Genomic DNA, 13,302 nt, shown 5'->3' on the forward strand with positions numbered 1-13,302 from the left:
TCAAGGACCAAAGATCAAGATAATGTATATCTAACCACAGGTTTCATGATTATGGACAAAAACGTGCTCAGTACAAGTGTGTTTAATTGTTATTACCTCCAAAAATGACATTTTGGGTGCAGAAAAAGAACTCTGCCACCTGCATTTGTGACCTCTCATTTCAAACCACCATTAGGAAGTCACTCCTTTGACCAGACGATGTGCAGTGTAACCCACAAAATGGCAGCAGATCAGCTCAAAAGAGAGGGAGGCGAGAGAAGGGTCATAATCAGCAATTCTCTTACTCCACATCATTAGCCTAAAGCCAGTCAAGGTCGTTCCACTGCCCTTGACTGGGGTCAGGATTGGACGCAGGAACAAACCATGGCTGACTGGCCACGACAGAAAGTCCGCCTGTGATGGGGCCGGGGGTCGATGGGCCTGATCCCCCAAGGGCTTTGCTGGTCCAAGCAGTGGTCCTCGAACCTCAGTGCATCAGAACCACTGGGAGGCTTGGAAAGACAGGGTCCTATGCCCAGTTTCTGGGTCAGGAGGTCTGGAATAAGTCCAGAAGTAGAACACATACATTTTCTAACACGTTCCTAGGCGATGCTCACCACGTGCTGCAGCTCTGAGGAATCACACTTGGATGCTTCCAAACAAGCCCTGGGGGACCGTGGTCTCTGCTTCCAGAACACTGGCATTGAGAAGCCACAGGCTTACTAGCTCAAGAATAGTGCCAGCGTGAGGATGGCGTTGCTGTACTAAATCTGCCAGTCCTGCAGCCTGTCCTCACTGACGACTTCCTTTTACGTAGAGTAATACATTTGATTTGTAATCCTCTTTGCAAAGTGTAAAATAGAGCACAGATACAGAAAAATCTCACAAAACAAACACTGAGCTTAAGACCCTATTTCAGGGTGGACACCCTGGTACTACCCGTCTGTTCAAGAAATACAACGACAGGCATTTCTCGTTCTCCATGTACCTCATCTCCATAACTTAACATTTTTTCAAGCTACTGAATTTCAAGCTAGTAAGTTTTCTGGTACTTGGACACAAAATTGCCCTAACAAATATATCCCAGGGTAAGATCTGATTGCTCTAGATATTTTTGCACAAGAGTCATCAAAGAAATAATAAGGCTTTTTAAAAATAAAAATGGATTATCCAACATGTACATTAGAAAATAAAGTCCAGACATCAGCAACTGATTGCATAGACAATGATAAGTAAGATAAGTGGAGTTTGAGGCACTCAAAGGGCCCAAGGGAGGAGACCACCAGAGGACAGGTGCATCAAACCAGGATCCTGGAGAAAGATAAACTGCACATTTATATCAACTCCTGTTTACTTATCCCTTAAAGATGCTTACATGTTTCCAGTTGCACTTGCTATGGCAGATTCCATAAACCTTAGCTCATATTTTTAAATGACATTTCCACCATGTCTTAGGGGAAAGACCTGCAGACAGACTGAGTCTGTCCTAACCACCTCAGGTTACCCAAAGCGGGAGTGTCCATCATACAACATGCTTTTCAAGTACAGCTTAGGCCCCCCTCCGGGTGACAGTAAACTGCCCACCACTAGACAAAGGCCTGCCACTAATTATCCTGCCCTTTATTCCAGAATGATACTGTGCAGTTACAATGTTTTATGTTAATGCATCGACCTGATGGTCTGAAGAAGTTCTTGTGTCATTGCAAAGCAGTCTTAGCAATTTCAGGTCAGTGACTCACTGAGTAGCATTGTGAAGAGGGCTACTGAGAGGTAATCTCCGCTTGGCTTTCCAAAGGAAGTGACCACCTTTCAGAAGAAAAAGGAAAAAGAGGCTCATCTGGATTTATCTACCACTGTCATTGTGTCAAAGGCTGATGTTTAGGATCTGTGAGGCATTACAGCAGTAGTGAGCAAAACTGTTCATGTGATTCCCTCTGCCCCTCCTAACGTCATTTTGTTTTGCCATCATCCTGGCTGAACAGAGAGAGTCATCACATCAAATTTGTCTATGTTTGAGAAAGGGTCCCGAGGCTCCTATTAAATAGCAGATTTCTGTCCTGCATCTCTCACTGATCGGTAACAGTCTTGGTAAGAGAGGAGGCCTAGGGCATTGCTCAGATATCGAGGTCAAGTTAGTTCTGCCCGTAGGCACATTAGGCCACAGTGAGATTTTAGGGGCACGGAGGGAGAACAGGTGTCCACATCTTTCTCCCCCTTGATGCCTGGAAATCCAGTCTTTGTGGTTAACACTAACAACCGTAGCTGAAATGCCAATGTTATCTGAAAGGCTGACAATTATGCCAACGTCTTTACTCAGATTACGCTCTCAGGGCAACATGAATACAAAGAGTGGTTAATGTGGGGTGGACAAGATTAGATTTAAGACCTAATAATTAGCCGTGCATCCTTAGGTTGGGGGACTCTATCTCTCTATTTCCTCATTTTTAAAGATGTGAATAATATCAAGTATCTTACAGTACAGACATGTCTTTCCAAATAGAACATAAGTTTGTAGTTTCCAGTTTCTAGCACTATTCCGTATTCCTAATAACTTAGCCAACCTTGATTTTTCTCTGCCTCCCCCGTCCCTAAAAGGCAGAGTGAAAAAAGCCCAGGCATAAGGACTGAAGGAGCAAGTCGCAAACACTCTGGAACACTGACGGGAACGCTCTGGAGCAGGGTCGGAACGCTCTAGAACAGTTTCGGGAACGCTCTAGAATACTATCAGAATGCTCTAGAACAGTGTCGGGAGGGCCCTAGAACAGTGTCGGGAACGCTCTAGGACAATGCATCTCAATTTGCACGTGTGGATGTAGCACTTCTTACAGGCTGTGACCCAGAAGTTTTGGGGCAGGGGCCGGGATTCCGCACTCTAACGAGCTCCGCGGTCTGCCTGAGTGTCCACCTGGAGTGCACGCTGGGAGTAGAGGGGGACTGCAAGCCTGCAAAGGCTGGCACCTGACTGCATGCCTGCCAGAGCCAGGGCAGGGAGGCCAGGACAGAAGGAAGGAAAGTTGCCAGAGAGAAGGAAAAAGCCCTTCAAGGGGAGACCGGAGACCCAGACACAGTCCCTGGGCATCTTTGTCTTTTTAACGTAGATTTGGTTGCATCATCACAGGTCTTGCTCAGCCAGTCCAGATGGGAGACAGGCACTAAGTCCACAAGCGGGCACTAGAGGGCTGAACTCCATCCTAGGATGGTCACCGAGGGATCCGAACAAGTCCCCAGACAGCTGACTGCATGCCTACCGCAAGAACCCTGCTCCCTGAGTGGCTCCCACGCCACAGCCCACGGGGGGCCAGCGACACCGAGCTGAAAACCCACACCCTGGCCCTGCACGGCTCCGTAGGTTCTGCTGCCAGCACAGCCGCCATGAAAGGGGCGTGTGGACCCCATGCCGAAGGGAGCCGAGGGCCTCCAGCCGCTTCCTTCCCCCAAGAGCCCAGGAAGCTGAAAATGCCTTGACATAAAAAATCACTTTCTCCATGGCAACAAAATTGTCATGCTAGAAACACAATCTCAACGTACCCCGGCAAGCATCTCAAAAATATACTGGGTGAGGAGGAAGGATTAAAATTTCCAGGAACAAACGGTAAGTTTAATTGTTTGCAAGACTGTATTTGGGGGAAAAAAGAATGGGAAAGAAAAATACCAACCTCGCCTCTCACGGGGCCAAAGACGTCGCTCCTATTTGCCTGTTAATCACATAAAGTGACTTTAAACCTTCCCCTGACTTGCCAGCAGGTCTGACCCAGAGCTCGGCAGCTTCAAGCTGCGCCCCAGCTCCCACACGTCCTGCCGGCAGTAAGTGCTCGTGGCACCCGGCCGACTTTAATGCCCAGATCAAAAGCTTTCTTGCCACAAAACATACCACGTCTGACAAAGTCAAATCCCTCTAAAGCCACAATTACAGAGACTGACCCGGCAACCTACGTTAATGGAGCTCCCACCCCGTTTAATGTTTTCATCGGTTTTCAAAGCAATTAGCTCTCCTCCTGGCTGCTTCCTCCTGTGGGATGGGGCCGAGGAGTGTGTGGAAATGACAGAGCAGGTCCCCTTTGGCGAAGCCCCCCCTCAGCTGAGACACTCGCATCCCCCTCCTGGGGTAGGCACAGCGCCTGAGGCCCAGGGCTCTTCCACGGCTGTGTCTCTCTCGGGATAGCTCGCCGCCCAAAGAACTTGCTGGACTTCCTCTCCCGTGGCCTGAGCGCCCCTTCCTACATCCTTCCATTCCACTGGGATTGACCCCTGCCGCTCCCACGACCATCTCATGAGCTGTGCGCCCTTCATCCCCAGGAACAGGCCGCACGTGTGCGCTTGGGTTCTGAGTGCACAGAGGAGGTGGCGGAGGGCCTTCCCTGCTGTGGTCAGTGTGCACCAGGGGTGCATATGATTCCCACTCCACATCTGAGGGCAGCGGTTCTAAATGCCCCCGGGCACGCTCAGGGGAGCCCACTTTGTGGAATAGTCTGGCGGTGATGAGCTGAAGATGCCATTGCAGGCGCTCAATTCAATGAAGGAGACTTAGTGCGGGAGGAGTGAAGAGTTTTACCATCAGTGGAAGTCAAGAGTTTGTGCTTTGGACTCTATCTTGGGTGGACCCCAGAGTACAGAGGCCCAGTGGGGTGGGGTGGGGTGGAAGGCATTCATGACATGCTGTGGAAAGGGAATGAATGAATGAATGAGCTACGGTAAGAAAAAAACTATCCTAAACTTAGAAATCAAATACAGTGTGGTCAGTCCTCTCAGTACCACCCTCAGGCAATTTTTAAAGGTCCGTCAGTGATTATTTAATGCTGCAGGAAAAGGCCCCTTTTGTTGACTTTGCTCTTCACTGGCTGATTAGACCTTCGTACTGTGAAGTTACATGCTAACTTATAAATGTTTGTCCCTTAGAGAAGATGAAACTCCCAGGTTTCATTATTCTATCAGATTTGATCCAGTTTTGTATCCACCTAGAAATCTTATTCTAACCTTTTTTCCTCTCTGTGCCATAGCATTTTTACCCATGAAATGGAGGTGATTTATTTATGAAATGGAGATAATAATACACTACAGGGAGGATAGTTCTGGGATCGAGTCAGTGTGTCTGGAAGCTTAGAACAGTGACATCCCGTGGTAGGAGCCACAGATACTGTCGTTATGGCTACTCGTTTATGCTGAAGACAGGAACCCCGAGGCCCCAGGCCCGCCCTTCAGACCGTGGCTGGCAGTGCTGAGTGACTGCCTTTTGTGCAGTTTCTCTGCAGCTGTCTGGGAAACTTGCTGTTTACAACATTATATGGAGAATTCAAATTAAAATCAACTTGCTATCTGAAATCTCCACATACATCTGAAAGTCCTGAGAATTCCAGCCCCATAAAATGGGTTGTTTCTTTGGGTATATTTGATGTCTTTCCTCTTTTAAATAAAAGGGAAGTTCTTTAAGGCAGGTGTGTAGCAAAGGAGTATTCATTAGACAGTTATAATCACTTCTAGGTGTTTCAATGGACAGATAGCATGTAAGTCTGTTTTAAGGAGAAAAATAATTACTTATCCTATTTCCAATGCTAATGAGAAATTAGTTTTCTCACCTTTCTAAATATCATAGTTAGAAAACTCACATGATGAAATATGTTCTTAATGGTATTAACAAAATAATGTTTGTATCTATTATATATGCACATGCATATTACTATCACATCCATATAAACAAGCATGTGTGTTATGTATCATATATCGAAATCTGTAAATATCCACCTGTGTCTATATATTTGACTTTGTATATATCCTGTGTATGTATATACATATGCACCTTGTTTCTATTCTATATATTGAAGTATCAATGTTGTCACTAACCGCAAATGTTAGCTATTAATTAATTATATAGCAATTTGCATAGTCCATGTAAATTCTATATGAATAGGGTATATGCCTATTTTTACCAGCTATGTGCCAGGGTTTTAGCACAGCGCCTGGACACAGTAGGCACTCAGTGAATATTAATTAAAGTACTTGTTCTTCAGAAATTCACCCAATCTAAGAGTTGGCAATTCTTGTTGCATGTTAGAATCACCTGGGACACTTGTATTTATTTATCAATATCTGTGATTATATTCCAGACATTTTTTCAATAGCCAGGTCACACTCCAGACAATTAATTCAGAGTATCTGGGAGATGGGCTCAGGCACTGTTACCTGTAAAGTCCTCCAGCCGATTCGAATGCACAGCGCTTACGAGAGAGCCGCTGAACTAATAGGCCCTTGAGCCTGTGCTTAATTTCCCCCCGAGGGTGAAGGCTGGGCTGGTGAGAAGAGGGGAGGCTCTCTGTCCTGGGAGCTGTGCTGGAGGACCATTTTGCAGCCACTGCCCCCAGCTCCAGGCTGCATCTCCTGAATGGCTGCCCAGACTGAGAGTCTGGCTGGGAGAAGAGAGGTCAGCCTCCTCTCTGCACACACTCACTCTAGCCTTGGGCTCAGGCACCCAGCTTCCCCAGGGAGCAGATATCTCTGCTGTCAAATCTTTCCCTGCACAGCGGCTGGCCCGGGACAGCAGCAACTGCCCAGGAGAGGCTAGGGTACAGTGACGTTCTGCTCACACAGCTGGGTGGGGGCGAGGCAGACCCTCTTCCTTCCTGCAATGATCGGCAGACCTCCCTGCTGCAGGCTGATTCTCCACCCTGAGGTTAGATCTTCTGACTGTGCACACCTGGTCTCAGCCTGCTCCCGGGCTTCCAGGCAAGCGTCACTGTCCCCGTTCCAGATGCAGAACTGAGGTGGGGGGCAGGAAGGAGGCTTGCAGACACTCCCAGAGTCTGTGAGCAAATGTCTTATGCAGCATCTGACCTCTGCCGATCAGTTTCCAAGTCCTTTCTTTTTAACACACCCCTCTTCACCCTGAGATAGTGCATCAGCTTGCTAATACGGTGGTCAGCAGCGAAATTGGATTTGGACGATTCAGCTTTGAACCCATACATTCCTCTTCCCGACTGGGTGACTCTAACTTCCTGAGGCTCAGGAGCCCTCTCTGAAGGTACAAGGTAATAATGCTCAGCTTAAGGTATCTTTGTGAAAACTAACTACCATAGGATAGGTGAAATACTTTAAAACACTGGCATAAAATATTCAGCAAAAGGCGATGTGAGCACAAAATTGCATTAATATTTTCTTGTTGGTCTCTCACTGGCCATCCTTTCCCTTCAGAATCGCATCCTTAAACTCTTTTCCCAGCTACGCTATAGGACTTGCTAACTTTTAAATTACTGGCCCCGTTATAACAAAATACCTGTGAAGTGTACCACAAAATGAAGAAGTATACAAAAAAATATTACAGATCTTACTACTAATGGAAATTCAAAATATAAATTAAAACATTAACAAATCATTCTGCACTTCTAAAAACAAGATCAATAACACAACCACCATTTAGAACTTTCTCCAGAATGCGAAGATGGGTCAACATTAGGAAACTTAACCATATGAACTGGCCGAATATATCAGTGGGAAAATACAGTGAAGAGCGATTCACATGAACTCTTAACAGATCAATATACCTCTTGAGGTTGCATGCCATTTTCTCAATTTGAAAAAGTTTATAATGCTCACTGTATGTATATAAATATACAAATATCAGATATTTAGTCTTTTGATTTAAAAAATTTTTAAACGTCTATGTAACTATTATAAAAGCCAAGACCCAAATATGATTAAAGATATATCTAGATATCCAACATCATATAAGAGATTAGTTAAGGGTGTCTGGTCGTATTTCTATCACATTAGAAGTGTGATACAAACGAACATTTAGCTGGTAGGATTATTCATCATTTGTATATAGTTGTTACTTTTACTTAATAGTGTTGTATCTATTTTAAGAGTATTATACATTTATAATACTATAACTAATAAATTTAATTTTAAACTTAGCAACATTTATTTCATTGCAAACATTGAAATCACTGAAGGAAAAAAAAAAAAGTCCATAATGCTTTTTATAAGTATAATATCTTGGTAGCTATTTGTTAGCTATATGAAATATAAAAATAAAGCACACTTTTCAAAAAACTTATTTTCACAGAGCCTCTTACAATACTCAAAGAAGAATAGTGCGTGTAGAACAAGAGCCCGCATGCTTTGAACACCTGTTACCTGCGGGGAAACGCAACTCCTTCCCTGTCAGCCGCCACCCCTCCCCAGCCTTCCTCTGAGCACCGCTCTTGGGCACAAGCCTGGCGGGCGGCCCTGCTGCCCTGGTCCGCCTCCCCACTGCGTGCCCATCTGCACGGCCTTCAGCAGCTCAGGCCCCTACTCACCAACTCGCCGGTTGAGCTGAGCTGGGCTGTGAGTCCCGGTGAGGTCCGAGGAACTGGAGAAAGCCTCCGGAGACAGCACAGACGCCAGCGGGTCATCACAGTTGTCTGGAGGACAGGAGAGAGAGAGAGAGGGAATTCTGTCAGCAGGAGACATTCGCAGAGAGTGGACTCCCGGCCTTGACCCCCTGCATTTACCAAGTGCCCTCTGCCCTGCCAGGACCCCTCCCGCACCTGTGCACCCTCATCTCCTGCCCGTGACCGCCCTGCCAGGGGTTCACAGGCTTGTCTGGGGCAGCGGAATCTGAAGTCTAGAACTGAGTGGTCTGTCCAAGGTCACGGCACCAGAAAATAGTGTGGCCAGAATTCTCACCAAGATTTGTCTGACACAAAGGCCGCTGTCCACCCAGTCCTTTAACCAAAGTGAAGCCCACATCAGGCTGTATGGAGACCATTAAAGGGGAGGTTGCTTAATGACTCCCCGCTTTCCAGCCCTGTGGACTCCTGTAAAAGCTGTGTCTGCAGGGACAGAATGGCTTAGAATGTCTCTCATCCAGTCATGTGAAAAGCTTCAGAGGATGAGTTACTAATCATAATAATTCATTTATATTCCATGAAGTAAGAGACAAGTCCCCCGTCTTGTGCAGTCTTGAACCTGATGCCTGATCCTGCACAACCTTCATAGCTGCCCTTCCAGCCTCCCCTGACTGCGGGCATGCCTCTGAGGCCTCTCTGATGCTGGGCCAATGTGGAACAGGGTGGGGTCCTGGGCAGGGGTGGGTCTTGATATATGCCTCCAGTCGGACACTGATACCTGCCCATCTGATCCCACGTGTGGACCTGCTCCTCACAGAGCACACGGGTCGCCTACACGTTCTGCAACCGGTCACTCACATGCGAGCATCCTCCACTAAGCGGCACATTCTTTGGGGGACCTTAGCAAAGAATGTGGCTCATAATAGGCTTTCAAAAAAGGTTGCTGAGAGGGAGTATAAGGGAGGGAAGGAAGGAGACAGTCAGTCAGTCCACAGAACAGCGCTGGCACTGGTTTTCTATTTTCCCATTTTGTACATAATTGATCTTACAGAATGTTGCAAAATGACTTCATGAAATCTAGACATACATCATTCAAAACAAAATGGAAATGTAATTCTGTTTGAAGGTAAACTCCACGTCCTAAAGGCTTTGAAAAAGATTCGTTTTGATTTTTTTTTTAAAAGAAAATGTACATTGGAATACGAGGCTGCTTGTTTATCCAGTAAATTCTTAGAGAGCAATATTTCATGTAATTGCAGGAAAACTAATGAGGAACATAAGGATTGAATTTTGTTTGTTAAATGTGTTAAAAGAAATCAACTGGCAAGGTGCATTTTGAGGTTTTCCCAAACACAAATGTTTTGAAAAATATTTTGAGGTATTTGACAAAACATAAAGCTGAGCCAGGTCCTCAGGAGGAAGAAAACGTCCCATCACAGCAGGGGCACCTGGGCACCAATGAGTCCTCCTGGAGAGGTGGCAGCACAGGGCCACTTTACCCTCCCCGCCTCCGCCAGCAGGTGAGGCTGGGCACACACAACTCCGTGCACTTGTCTGGAAATGCAACTGTTACATTGTTCACTTATCATGAGACAAGGTGAAGGCAATGCAGATCTTGTTTGTCTATTCCCGTCATCTTCAGGGAATAGGTGAATTAGGAAAAATGAACTGGAATCGAGCCGCAGGGAAACACCACCGCACAGTCACGTCAGCCCCACACGCCCACATCCGTGGTACAGACGGTGCCCCGCCAGATGCCCTCACCCAGGATGCACAGCGCTCCGACCTCACAAGCCAGCTGAGGGCTTTGGGAGCTGAGGTGGCATATTCAGTGCAGTGTTTATGCACCTCCTAAACGTGTGCCACTGACACCAGCTGCCACTTCCCCACAGCCCACTTCCTCTTCCGAAATGTGCCTCGTGTCCATGAGTTTGTGGGGCCGGTGTTTCCAGACAGAAGTCAGTGAACCCACTGAAAACAGTGTGCGGGTCGGGACGCCTTCGGGCAGGGAGGCCTGCACTTTGCCACAGGGCCCTTGCGGGTGCGTCTAAAGTCCTGGTCGCCTGTCCCTAACGTGGTAAGGAAGGGAGACATCAGTCAGAGAGGAAGGAGCACCTCCTCCGGCCAGCGGGCAGCCTCCTCTGCCTTCTCTCTGCCACCTCAACTGCCGAGAGACCAGGCCTCCAACAGATCGCTCCCCAAAATAATGTGTCCGTATGACCTTCCTGAATCCAGGAACGTGTATTATTTTTAGATATGTGCCCTACTGTTAAAGCACAGGAGAGATGATCTGCCACAGATGATGGCTGCATTTTTTGTGTTTTTTTTAAATTCCTGCTTTGGGACAGCCTTGGTGGGAGGAAGGCTGGAGAGGAGGTCTGGCCTGGTTCACCTCCTGCCCTGGGGGCTCTGTGTGACACACGGAGACGCGCTGAGTGGTATCCCCACAGCCACAATCAAGAGCCGTCTCTGCCACGACCGCCACAGACTCATTCTGTGGATGGAGTGAGAGTAACGGGGAGAAGGCCCCCTTTAAAGGCTGCAGCACAGAATAAGGCAGCACATGTCGTGTCTGGACCTGTGCCATCGAGGGCAAACGCTCCGACAGTTCCATTTCTGGGATCTCATTTCTGTGCCACAATACCTGCCTGAGAATCAGTGTCCCTGGTGGCTGATGTGCCCTAAGGGTCCATGGTGACCCAGTGACAAGTGGAGAGGACAGGATGGAGACATTGGGCCAGGGGAGTCAAGTCAACATGACCCAGGGTGGCCCCAGGTGGACGGAAGCCGGGCAGGGAGCAGCCGACGTCTGCGGGCTTTGAACCAGTCAGCCCGAGTCGTTGTCAGACTCCAGGCCCTGCTGGGCCTCCTGACAGTGTGTCTGCCACAGGCCGATCCCCCAGCCAGGTCCACTGCTTGTATTTACATGAAGGAAGAGGGCACATGCCACGCTTTGGAAACATAATGAGAGATGAAAGTTAGGTTCCCAATGGGCACAGCCCAGCAGCGACCACGTCTCAGGACACACCAGCACGGGAGGATGCGTGAGAGGTGTGCTCTCCAAAGTCCCAGTCATGCTACAAAAATCAGGTGGGACTGAAAGACTATTTCACAAATGCAAACCTTTATTCACATAAGACTTACTATTTTCCCTGTTTCTCCAACAAATGACTTCCAGCTTTACTCTCCTCCTCACGTAAAGGGCTCCGCCCCCACCCACTGCAGGCAGGCCGGAGTCCACACCTGGGGTGGGGGGCCCAGCACCCCTGGCCTTTCCTCTCAGTAACCGTTAACCTCAGGCTGGTTTGCAAATGACTGTACCCCACATTCACAAACTCAGGACCTCAAAACCCAAAGGACCTTCTGAAATCATACACCTCAAGCCACTCACTTTACAGACGAAGACCCTAGGGTGCAGGGGCACGACAGGACTGCTCGGGGCGACCAAACCTCAGGCTCCCCCACTCCCAGAGGGTGGTCACCGGGGCAGGGCTACCAGCTGCCCACACAGGAGTCTCATACCAATTAGTTGTATTTTCATAATGTTTTAACTGAGAACTATTTTTTCCTGAAGAATGAAGGTCACAGTTCCATAGCCTGGATAACAGAGACATTGAAGAGTAGCCTGTAATTTTCAAAAGAATTTGAATTTCATCTATGTTTTTCTTGTCTTCCTTATTTATTCTTTCTACATTTTCTCCTACCCACCATAAAAATAAATAAAATAACATAAAGGAAAGATACAGTAAGAAGAGAAAAAGAAAAGAAACTTATCCCCCTACTAATATCCATATGGCCCCTGCACTCAAACATTTTATTGGTGTTTCCAATCTGAAGATGAGATTTGCTCCTCAATATATGTGTACAGTTATCCTAAAGGTCTTCTGTCCCATTCCTTAAAGGGTAAAGGCACAAAAGAGGGTTTTGAGTAAATATGATATTTACACAGCTTCTTAGAATTTATCGTTGACTCCTTAAGATAATTCTACTTTAAGTAACATTTTTGTTGCTGACATATATTTTCATTCATTATTATTAAAATACCAATAGAGTTACAGATGGTCCTGAAGTTAAATTGTAAGCATCGTCTTGATTACCACAGTAAATTGTCTGTATATGGGGATTTGGAGCTTAAAAGATTCACTTGTATTTATAGATGAGATAAAATCCCTCTTAGCATCGCACACTTAATGGCCTACTTTGTTCAAAGGACATAAAGTCTGCGTTTTGTGCAGTGCCTATGACGGAGCTTAGGAGTGGCAACTCGAGCTTTTAGCTTCATTTATTTTTTCCCCTTGTTACCTATAATTTCACTTAGCAAACCATACAAATAAATAATCTAATGGTACTCTTGAATCTGACCCTGTTCCCATTTTCCACCATGAAATCCTAGAAGATAAATTTCTTCCTGATGAGCAGACGGAGAAACGCAGCTCTCCAAATAGAGCCACGGAAAGAAGGCCGAGCCTTCTCCACCCTGACATCCGTCTCCTGCGTGAGGCGGCATGTGACTGTCACCTGCTGAATGCACACAGCTGTGCTCTTCGTGGTGGGAGGGCAGAGCCTGAGCCCATGAAGCCCAGCACCTGCTTTCAGGCTGAAAGGTGATTCACGCCTTTTTCACAAAGTCCTTATGTTCGGGAACATCACAGCAGCAGGTGACCTGGGACTCGGGGTCCAGGAATCCCGAGTCCCGTTTTACCTTCGTGGGGGGCATGCTCCCCTTCACCTTTCTGCAGCTCAGATGCCTCAGCTGTAAACAGCAGGGGGACTGTCCCTTTGTTCAATCAGCAGACTTCAATTGAGCACATTCTAGGTGTCAGAGTTCTGGCCAGGCTTTAAAGACAGTAAAGCGATCATAAGAAACTCCCGATCGTGGTGGTGACAGATGCACAGCTCGCTGCATAGCAGCAGTAACCAGGGCCCCGGGCACACAGTGGGCTGCCCCGGCCTTGGGAAGAGGGGCTGGGCCTGTCGAGGGACTGGCAAGACGGCTCTG

At 47.2% G+C, this 13,302-nt stretch overlaps 1 protein-coding gene across 4 annotated transcripts in view; it reads right to left on the minus strand.

Annotated features, from left to right (window-relative positions):
* CNTNAP5 (contactin associated protein family member 5) overlaps positions 1–13,302 on the minus strand; it is a 597,575-nt gene that overhangs the window by 442,717 nt on the left and 141,556 nt on the right. For all 4 annotated transcript variants that reach the window (XM_073241652.1, XM_073241653.1, XM_073241654.1 and 1 more), the window contains exon 2: positions 8,271–8,375. In XM_073241652.1, coding sequence (XP_073097753.1) covers positions 8,271–8,375 — 105 coding nt within the window. The remainder of the gene's footprint in view (positions 1–8,270; positions 8,376–13,302) is intronic.

The sequence above is a fragment of the Manis javanica genome, chromosome 7 (genome assembly GCF_040802235.1).
Source record: "Manis javanica isolate MJ-LG chromosome 7, MJ_LKY, whole genome shotgun sequence".
Lineage (NCBI taxonomy): Eukaryota > Metazoa > Chordata > Mammalia > Pholidota > Manidae > Manis > Manis javanica.